At 41.0% G+C, this 10,739-nt stretch overlaps 1 protein-coding gene across 1 annotated transcript; it reads right to left on the reverse strand.

Moving 5' to 3' along the window:
• Positions 1-3,083: 3,083 nt before the first annotated feature.
• Positions 3,084-6,804, reverse strand: LOC101734765 (traf2 and NCK-interacting protein kinase). The gene is made up of 5 exons (XM_031906759.1): positions 5,556-6,804; positions 5,309-5,363; positions 4,963-5,035; positions 4,659-4,834; positions 3,084-4,118 (listed from the first exon to the last, which is right to left on the reverse strand). The coding sequence occupies exons 1-5, from the start codon at positions 5,607-5,609 to the stop codon at positions 3,841-3,843; spliced, it is 636 nt and encodes a 211-aa protein (XP_031762619.1). The 5' UTR covers positions 5,610-6,804; the 3' UTR covers positions 3,084-3,840.
• Positions 6,805-10,739: the final 3,935 nt, after the last annotated feature.

Below are 10,739 nucleotides of genomic sequence, written 5' to 3' on the forward strand. Positions count from 1 at the left end.
GTTTATTTAATGGTTAAATGATTCCCTTTTCTCTGTAATAATAAAACAGTACCTGTACTTGATCCCAACTAAGATATAATTACCCTTATTGGGGGCAGAACAGTCCTATTGGGTTTATTTAATGGTTAAATGATTCCCTTTTCTCTATAATAATAAAACAGTACCTGTACTTGATCCCAACTAAGATATCATTACCCCTTATTGGGGGCAGAACAGTCCTATTGGGTTTATTTAATGGTTAAATGATTCCCTTTTCTCTGTAATAATAAAACAGTACCTGTACTTGATCCCAACTAAGATATAATTACCCCTTATTGGGGGCAGAGCAGCCCTATTGGGTTTATTTATTGGTTAAATGATTCCCTTTTCTCTGTAATAATAAAACAGTACCTGTACTTGATCCCAACTAAGATATAATTACCCTTATTGGGGGCAGAACAGTCCTATTGGGTTTATTTAATGGTTAAATGATTCCCTTTTCTCTATAATAATAAAACAGTACCTGTACTTGATCCCAACTAAGATATCATTACCCCTTATTGGGGGCAGAGCAGTCCTATTGGGTTTATTTAATGGTTAAATGATTCCCCTTTTCTCTATAATAATAAAACAGTACCTGTACTTGATCCCAACTAAGATATCATTACCCCTTATTGGGGGCAGAACAGTCCTATTGGGTTTATTTAATGGTTAAATGATTCCCTTTTCTCTGTAATAATAAAACAGTACCTGTACTTGATCCCAACTAAGATATCATTACCCCTTATTGGGGGCAGAGCAGCCCTATTGGGTTTATTTAATGGTTAAATGATTCCCTTTTCTCTGTAACAATAAAACAGTACCTGTACTTGATCCCAACTAAGATATAATTACTCCTTATTGGGGGCAGAACAGCCCTATTGGGTTTATTTCATGGTTAAATGATTCCCTTTTCTCTGTAATAATAAAACAGTACCTGTACTTGATCCCAACTAAGATATAATTACCCCTTATTGGGGGAAGAACAGTCCTATTGGGTTTATTTAATGGTTAAATGATTCCCTTTTCTCTGTAATAATAAAACAGTACTTGTACTTGATCCCAACTGAGATATAATTACCCCTTATTGGGGGCAGAGCAGCCCTATTGGGTTTATTTAATGGTTAAATGATTCCCTTTTCTCTATAATAATAAAACAGTACCTGTACTTGATCCCAACTAAGATATAATTACTCCTTATTGGGGGCAGAACAGCCCTATTGGGTTTATTTCATGGTTAAATGATTCCCTTTTCTCTATAATAATAAAACAGTACCTGTACTTGATCCCAACAAAGATATAATTACTCCTTATTGGGGGCAGAACAGCCCTATTGGGTTTATTTAATGGTTAAATGATTCCCTTTTCTCTGTAATAATAAAACAGTACCTGTACTTGATACCAACTAAGATATAATTACCCCTTATTGGGGGCAGAGCAGCCCTATTGGGTTTATTTCATGGTTAAATGATTCCCTTTTCTCTGTAATAATAAAACAGTACCTTGTACGTGATCCCAACTAAGATATAATTAATCCTCATTGGAGGCAAAACAATCCTATTGGGTTTAATTAATGTTTTATTGATTTTTTAGTAGACTTAAGGTACGGAGATCCAAATTACGGAAAGACCCCTTATCCAGAATACCCTTGGTCCCAAGCATTCTGGATAACGGGTCCTATACCTCCGGCCCCTGTCAATCACTTCCCCCACAAGCTCTAGTGGTTGTTTCTCCGGCAGTAATGCACTGAAAATTCGTGTTCCTTTCTATGCTATGGACACAGTGACTGATCACCCCGTGAACATAGAGCAGGTATGGCCAGAGAATCTCACCCCAGTGGCCCCACCAAACACATAAGCGCACCAGCTGCCACAGCTGTCACCAACACCCATTATAGCTTTCACTCCGGTCCATATGGTGTCATTTCAGGATTATTCCTTTGTACAGAGTGCCGCCAGGGCTTCCCCATTGTCTGCTGGTTAAACTGTCATACAGCAAAAAGGGAAAGTTGTGCTCACCACTAAATTTTAAGCCATTAGGCGGGGTGATATGAGTCTTTGACCACAAAAGTCATACAAGACAAGAGGTCCTATACACTGACCCATTATCGATATATATATATATGGGACAGAAAACATTCTGTGCATTAAGCTACTAAAAACTGCTCTCAGCTTCATCCATATTTTACAGAGGCCCAACATGTACTAAGTCTGTACCTCCTAAGCCTCACACTGTTCTAACCCCAATGATATGTTTATATAAGCTATATATTGTTTATATAGCAATTATTATAGGTATACCTGTAAGGGATCCATTATCTGAAAACCCATTATACAGAAAGCTCCGAATTATGGAAAACCCATCTCCCATAGACTCAATTTTAATCAAATGATTCAGAATATTAAAACTGATATTCTTTTTCTCTGTAATAATAAAACAGTACCTTGTGATTGATCCCAATTCCCAACTAAGATAGAATTAATCCTTATTGGATGCAAAACAATCCTATTGGGTTTAATCAATGTTTTATTAATTTTTTAGTAGACTTAAGGTATGGAGATCCAAATTACGGAAATGCCCCTTATCCGGAACACCCTTGGTCCCGAGCATTCTGGATAATTGGTCCTATACCTGTATAGTGATATTTCTTAATTTTTGAAGTCTCCCTCGAGGCTTCAGCACTGACCAAAATCCCTGCCTCAGTCAAGATCAGTAACACTGGGCCAAGACATGACTTATTCCCTGCTTTTATTTCTTCAATATTAGTATCACTTTTCACCCATTTCTCCCTCCCCTGCCCCTTGATTGCACCTTCTCTTTTCAGTTACCCTTTTCCCTTGCACTACAAGTGTCCGTCATCTCTAACACTCCCTGGCAATACTATAAAAAGGCAAAAACACCAAAAAATATGTATTAAAGCTTTATTTATAAAATAGATGTTATTTGTTTGTATTAAATTTTAGTCTAAAAGAAACCTGCCTATTTGCTAGTTGGTCCAGAGGAAGGCGAAAAACCACCATCTGAAGCCATAGCCAATTTGCCTCAGAGGGGAAAAAATTCCTTCCTGACTCCCAAAAGGGCAATCGGACAAGTCCCTGGATCAACTTGTACTAAGGGTTTATGTCAGTGTGTATGTGAGGGGATTAGAGAGGAGGTGTCGCTGGCTCTACAGTGGGAGATTTGAAGTGTGTGAGGGTGGAACAGAAGATAAATGGAAGAGACTAGCTGAAGAGAAAAAAGAGATTAGAATAAGGCAAAGAGCATGCTGGTTGAGGAGTAGACAAATAAAGGGAAGGCAGGTGGTGGAGCTAAAATTAAGAGAAGAAACCTCGGGTGGAGCTATGGTAATTTTAATCTAAGGTCCCACTGGTGGAGCTGTGGTGTTTAAAAAATGTGAATGCCACTGGTGAATCTGTAGAAATTTGTGGTGAGTATCACTGTTGCTGTGGTTGTTTGAAATTAAGATATTAAAGGAAAGACATCATTGGTGGAGCAGTGGTAGTCTGAGATATGATGACAGATAATGATGACAGATCTACAGTTAGAAAAACAGATCTGAATGCAGATGTTAAAGGCGGAGACTGCTGGTGGAGTTACAGTTATTTAAAGAGGAGACGCCACTGTGGAGGAGCTGGGGCAGCTGCAAGGGATCGTGTTGATGGAGATACAGATGCTAGAGGTGTGGTAGTCTGAGGAAAGAGCCTAGTGGTAAAGGAGCAGTAGAAGAAGGTGAGATGGTACCTTTCTCTGCAGATGTTCCTTTTGTCCTTGGATGGTATACAGGAGACTCACCCTGGGCACTTGATGTTATTGGCCACAGGATCACACACAGGCAAAACCCTCCAGGGCCATTTGCTGAGCCTCCTTCTGTTCTGGCGATGTTTCAATTGCGCAGAAGGCTCGCCGTAGATGTTCCATGGTCCAGCAAGGCCGTAGATGTTCCATGGCCCAGCAAGGCCGTAGATGTTCCATGGCCTGCCGTAGCTGTTCCCTGGCCCCGCGTAGTTGTTCCCTGGCCCGCCGTAGTTGTTCCCTGGCCCGCCGTAGTTGTTCCCTGGCCCGCCGTAGCTGTTCCCTGGCCCAGCGAACTGCTCTCAATCCTATATAGATAAATAAAATCACAGTAAGGAAAAAAAACGAAAATGAATCCCTGGGACGGCCTTTCATCCAACTAGTCTGAACTGCTGAACCCATTTCACTACAATTACCAGCAGATATGACATTGCGGTAGTTCCATGATTCTACTACGAGTATGCTGCGTCTGCTACTGACTTGCAGCAAGCGAATTGGATGCAAATGCTGTTACTATTGCTGCGCAGAATGAACTGCAGTTTACAAAAGCACCTACTAACTAGTGCATGAATTGCTGCAGGCACAACAGTTGCTAGAGTAATGGCAACCAACTAGCACTTGAGATTTATAACAGGAAAGCTGCAAAATAAAACTTATATGATTCAAAACCAACATTATTTTACATTATATTATTGTACTAAAATGTAATAATAAGGTAAAGTACCCCTCTAAAAATATGTTTATTATTCCTAGCACCACTATTACAATTCCAGCTCAAGCAGCTTCTCATTTTAGTAAGTTAAGTGATGTGACAGTACAGCCATAACAAATATAATGGATTCCCTCACCTTGTTTGGCCGGCCGGTTCTGCACAGCCCGAAGGTGTTCCTCGATTTCAGCCCTGATGGTCTTCGTAGGGGGCAGTTCAGCAATGAACGGGTGCTGCAGGAGCTCTTCCACACTCCATCTCCGGGAAGGATCCTTCTCAAGGCACGACTCCAAGAAGGACACAAAAGTTTGAGACCTGGAAAAAGGAAAAGATTTGAGCAAGATAAACAGATGTATCACTTTAATCGCTAATATGCCAAGGTGAGAGACACACAGAGTTGCAGTATCAGCATCGCACAGTGACATGAGCTGGGAAGGACTCACCAGGTCCTTGATATGAGCCTCGGAGAGTCGTTGTTGATGATCAGGTCCGACACTAGTTCCTGATCGGCGTATGCTAAAAGTTAAAAACATATATATATGAGTCCCTTCAAACATGACGCTGAAGTATTGGGGCTTATTTGCTATTTCCACCATAATAGACATTATGCTTTAGAATAATTATAACAGACAATACATAACAAACAAACGATACCCCTGCACATAGAAACACAGGCATGGCCTGTAATTCTGAATGTAACAGATGACTAAATAAAGGCTCTTTGCCAGACTGGGTAACAATTCCTTGGTTACAATGTACAGAAACCCACAATTGTTGTGATTCACTTACGTGTTTTTCCCTCGGCCATTTCGATGGCAGTGATTCCAAGGGACCAGATGTCACACTGGAAAAGAAGACACCAAAGAGCATTAGGATAGAATTGGGTTAGCGCATGATTTAGTTAATTGTTACCGGGGGGTTCCCAATGGCTTCATGTTTAGCACTCATGTAACTGAATTGGCCTTTACTGAATGCAGCACCCATTTGTGCAGACACATAAATGCCATTGGGTCCTCCTACTGCTTCTACAACATACTTTGGTGTCGAATTCCGGTTCCCTGTCCCTCCTCCTAAAGGCCTCGGGCGCCATCCAGTGCGCAGTCCCATCGGTCTCCTTGCACTTCCCTGTCTGTGGGTCCAGGTCCCAGCAGAGTCCGAAATCGACTGAAATGACAGATTAAACATATAAATGGAAAATTCATTCATTTTAAGGGCAATAAGATAAAAACCTGTATCATGATACCCTCTGTACTTTATATCCACAGAAGCTTCCCCCCATCCATTCATCTTACAACTATAAGTTTTACTCACTGAGTTTGATGTTCCCCTTCTTGGTGAGCATCACGTTGGGGCTCTTGATGTCTCTGTGAACGGCCCGGTGGTGGTGAATGTGGTTGAGAGCCTGGGGAGATTGAGATGTAGGTTATAAGAATATAACAGACATTTGGTTAAATATTCCTAACAAAGAGCGTGTATATGTAAAGTAAAATAATAGAAGGGTCTTTAAGGAGTTAATCCAAGTTTACCTTCAATACCTCCCTGCAGACATAGCCAATCCAGGTCTCCTTCAGGGATTGGCCTTCGGTGCTGTTGATCAGGTCGTACAGGGAGCCGCCGCTGCAGTACTCAAGGACAAGCTGCAATAGGAAGGAATGATTTCAGGCTGTGTATGTATTTTATTGCCTCCAATGGAGATCTCTTTGGCACATAAAGGATGAATGTGATGCAACAAACAATTTCTTACTTCCAGATACTCCGATGACTCCTCGTTTGGAGCAGGGTGGTGATAAGCTCCATAGTAAGAGGCGATGTTCCTGTGCCTGCTGAACTTCAGGAGAAAATTTACCTCTCGGCAGACTGACTCCTCATCCTGGAGAGGAAAAATAAAAACCCTTTAGCTCACATAGGCAGCCACACAATAGGAATGATATGGAGAAAGGAACTATAAAGAAACCTTACCCGAGTGATGTTGGCCATCTTGATGGCTACCTTACCTCTTTGATGGTGATGGCCCTGTAACACACACAGAAAGGTGTAACTGACATTCAGTATTAGCTGGAAATATCAAGACTCATATTGGGAACAAACTGACAGAAATATTGAGTTATTAAGGAATGTAATCATGTGCATAGCAGGGATAGCACTTTCAACTTGCTTTCAGCTCCCCCTGCTCTCTAGGAATTTGGTTGGTCCCTTACCATGAACACGGCTCCAGTGCCGCCCTCTCCGATTTGCGTCTCCTTGGTCAGCCGACCATCAGGAGGCTGGGAAAAATAGATAAATAGAATTAATGGGGAATTTTATTGATAACATAATATTCCACGGGGTAAAAAATATGTATTAACTACAATGGGGGCAGATAGGAAGGAGAGGGACTTTTGGGATGGAGGGGCATGAGAAACACATGAGAGACAGAGGCAATTGGCAGGTGTGAGGTTCATAAAACTGGGGGGGGGGTATCACCAAACCAACACCCAAATTCCATGCTCTAGCAGCCCCTACAGGGTGTTGGTCATGTATGTCACCCTCTTTCCTACTCACCTTATAAATTTCGGAGAGGCATCCGAATTCAGCTGTTCGCTGAGGGAAAATTAAAAGATTTTGTTAGTTTAAAGGGTCATTATTAGGCCCAACACTTGCTGAGTAACAAAATGGTACTACCCCGTGTGTCCTTCCACTAAAAGTGGGGTCCCATAGCAAATTCACTTTAGGGCCTTTTAAACCTTGGCCAAGAATGGGACTTTATTCACAAACCAACTTATTAGTCTTTGCCCCACTGTGCCCCCTACACCCCCTGGGCCCCCAGCAGTCACAGGGTCTCCTTTCTCTATAGTTACACCCCTGGATATTAAAGAACTGTCTGATAAAGTGTCTGATTCTGGGATAAATTGGCCCCATATAGAACCAGATATTTATTCAGGCTCATTAAAGATCCCCATATGGGCAGAACACTGCTCTGTGTGTCACTGAATGGGTTAACATTCTATACTTTACATCAAAACCCTTGAGTCAAATGAAATCCATAGCAGGAGCCTTACCTTCCTCCGGGGGGCGCAGAATGGCATTGCGCCCTAGTGGTTTTGCTCTTAAAAGAGCAGTTGGGTTTAGAAAAAAAAATCAGCTGATATCAATGGAAGATGTTTTTACCAAAGAAAAGCTGAAAATTTCAGGAAAATCACTGAAAATCGCTCTGAAATAGCTTTGAAATCGCTCAGAAATCGCTTTGTCGCACAGAATTTCACTGTATGGGGGGACAGAAATGAAAATATATAAATTCCATGGTCCGGCCCTCTCTGCTATACAGATCAGGATACACTGCATTATATTCACATTATTATATTCACATTATTCCCCCCCTGACCAATCTTTCCATTTAACCAAAAAACTGATATTTATTCTCTATGATATTTTCATTCAAATTTCTGATATCTGATTTCTGTGTAATGTGACATTATCTCAGGTTAGCAAAAATCATGCTGCGGCTTCTGCAGCAATAACGGCATTAAAGGTGAAGTTCCCTTTTAAATTATGGTGAAACAGGTTGCAGCATTTCCCCATATTTGGCTCCATCCTTCCTTCCTTCCTTCTATTAGAACATAATGCCCGGTCCCTCCTGCAATGTTATTACCACCATATAACTAAGGTCCAATGGTGGGAGAGCAGATAAGGATTCTGGGAGTTGTAGTTCTGCAGCTACTTGGGGGCCACATGTTGGGGTACTATGGATAATACTGGGAGTATTCTATCCTTTAGGTCAGGGAAAAAACTGGCATAGGCACCTGCCCTGTTATACTACAATTCCCAGTATCCAATGTAACCCAGTGCTGTCATGCCTGGCAATATACATAGCACCCAGGGGTAAGGAACACACACATATATATACATAGCACCCAGGGGTAAGGAACACACATATATATACATAGCACCCAGGGGTAAGGAACACACATATATATATACATAGCACCCAGGGGTAAGGAACACACTTTTTTATATACATAGCACACAGGGGTAAGGAACACACATATATATACATAGCACCCAGGGGTAAGGAACGGCTGACAGTGGCAGATGCAGCCCAGTAACCACTGAAAAATCTATGCCATGTTGTACTGCCCCCCTGCTTGTGTTTCTTAGTTCAGAAGGCAGCTGCAAAGGGCATGCTGGGAGCTGTAGTTCTGTGCTAAATAACTATGGGCAAAGCTCTATATAACATATAGCTCTCAGATGTTACTAGGCATCATCACCCCCCCATCACTTGCACCAGTCCAGGTGATGCCATCATTACTAGCATAGGATACTGAGATTCTGACTGTTTAACAGGATGTACCAATACATGGGTAGGGGGATTTCAACTTGCACAGAAGGGAAATAGCAATAATGGCAGCTCTCAGAGCAGAGGGGATCCCATATAAAGGAGAGGATTACAGGTACTTGGTTTGGATTTCATGAAAGAGAACAGTAGTTGGATTGGGAATGATGGAGCACATTAATGTATCCCCTGTATGAGTGTCTGTATGCTCCACTCACCTCTATAGTAAAGATTAATATACCTAAATAGGTTGCAGCCAATCACATTTGAGTTTAAGATTTTACCTATGACTGGCTACCAAGATCCAACATGTATATAAATAATGTCGAGCTGAATGGGACCCTAGCAACCACAGGACAAGGGCCACAAGCTGCAGGTATGATAGGGGATGATGGGAGTTGTAGGTCAGTGACAGTAACAGGACTACAGGCTGAAAGTATGATAGGGGATGCTGGGAGTTGGGACAAGCAATGGCTGCCTGTCATTAACTGCCTCAGACAGCATCAGTGGCCCATTAATGCCTGCAAAATGGCAACTCTGAAACTTTATGCTTAAAAGCTTTTTAAAGAAGGCAGTTTTATGTACAAAGTAAGAAACAGAGAGAGAAATATGGATATTAAGAGCATTGGAGGCAGAACCTGAACACCAAGTGGCCAACTGTCATCCCAAACGCTGTCAGACTTTGCCCTTAATAATTTCCAAACTTGTTTTAATACAAAGCAAAATTAAAAACAACATAAATATTAATATTAGAAGAGGAATCTAAATCCCAAATGTTATTTTATGCTTTTTGTATTTATTCTGAGAGGTCTGTAGCCTCCCTGCTCCTCTATTTATTCCCCCAACCACTACTCTCCAATAGTCATGTTTTATATGTATGTATTTATGTATTAAACTTGAAAAATTATATGCAAACCCAAAGCTAATATCCCAGGTGGTACCTAGTGATGCAATTGAATAGTGATTTTCTGCATTTATGTCATTATTTTCCTAAAATGTCCCCCCAGCGTGTGGCGCACTCCACTTACCTCTGATCCCAGAAATGAAAGTGAGAAAAGCCGTTAATAACGGACACTCTAGCAACCAAATGACAGTTAAAACGGTTAAACTTAAGGGCATCACAATGGTTCAGTCACACATCAGGCTTATGGCAGTGTCACAGTGACAGTTGGTGGCTGTGAAATAGCAGCTTTGAGACTTGTAGCTTAAAATCATACAAACCAGACACTTTTAAATACAGTGTGACTTACAGTAAGAAATGGGAATATCAATATATTAGAAGAATGTGGATACCAAATGTTATTTTATACTTCCATGTATACCTGTATATGCTGAGAGGTTTGTAGGCTCCCTGTTCCCCATTCTTCCTACCAACCCAGCTCTCATAATAGAGTTTTATATTTATTAAATAAAAGAATATGTGTAAAACCAAAGCTAATACCCCAGATGCTTTATTTCATTTCTGCCATTATTTTCTGCCATTATTCGTCTCCAGCGATGAGCTCTCCCACCTGGGCTGAACATTTCCATCTTTCTCGTACCACTGAGCAGAAACATAAAATTATAGACACCATTGGATACCCCTGTTTGAATCACAGGTATTATAGGGAGTTACAGTAAAGAGAAATAAACCATATTATTTATATTTGTGGTTGTGGCGATTATTTTTTTTTCTATTAAACAGACCAACTACAGTAAGGTTACACTTTGCAAAACACTTTGGGGCTGATTTACTAATCCACTAATCCGAATCTGAATGGGAAAAATTCGGATTGGAAACGGACATTTTGTGACTTTTTCGTATTTTTTGCAATTTTTTCATCACCGTTACGACTTTTTTGTAAATTGTCGCGACTTTTTCGTAGCCGTTACGACTTGCGCAAATTGTCGCCACTTTTTCGTAGCCGTTAC

The sequence above is a fragment of the Xenopus tropicalis genome, chromosome 7, assembly GCF_000004195.4.
Source record: "Xenopus tropicalis strain Nigerian chromosome 7, UCB_Xtro_10.0, whole genome shotgun sequence".
NCBI lineage: Eukaryota > Metazoa > Chordata > Amphibia > Anura > Pipidae > Xenopus > Xenopus tropicalis.

Bases quoted from the DNA above. Each gene is read 5' to 3' on its own strand.
- LOC101734765 (XM_031906759.1), bottom strand. From the start codon at position 5,609: ATGGCGCCCGAGGCCTTTAGGAGGAGGGACAGGGAACCGGAATTCGAC. The intron at 5,036-5,308 runs GTAAGTGAATCA...TTTAACTTTTAG, and splicing joins AATGGCCGAGGGAAAAACAC to CATACGCCGATCAGGAACTA. The intron at 4,835-4,962 runs GTGAGTCCTTCC...TCCTTTTTCCAG, and splicing joins AGGCTCATATCAAGGACCTG to GTCTCAAACTTTTGTGTCCT.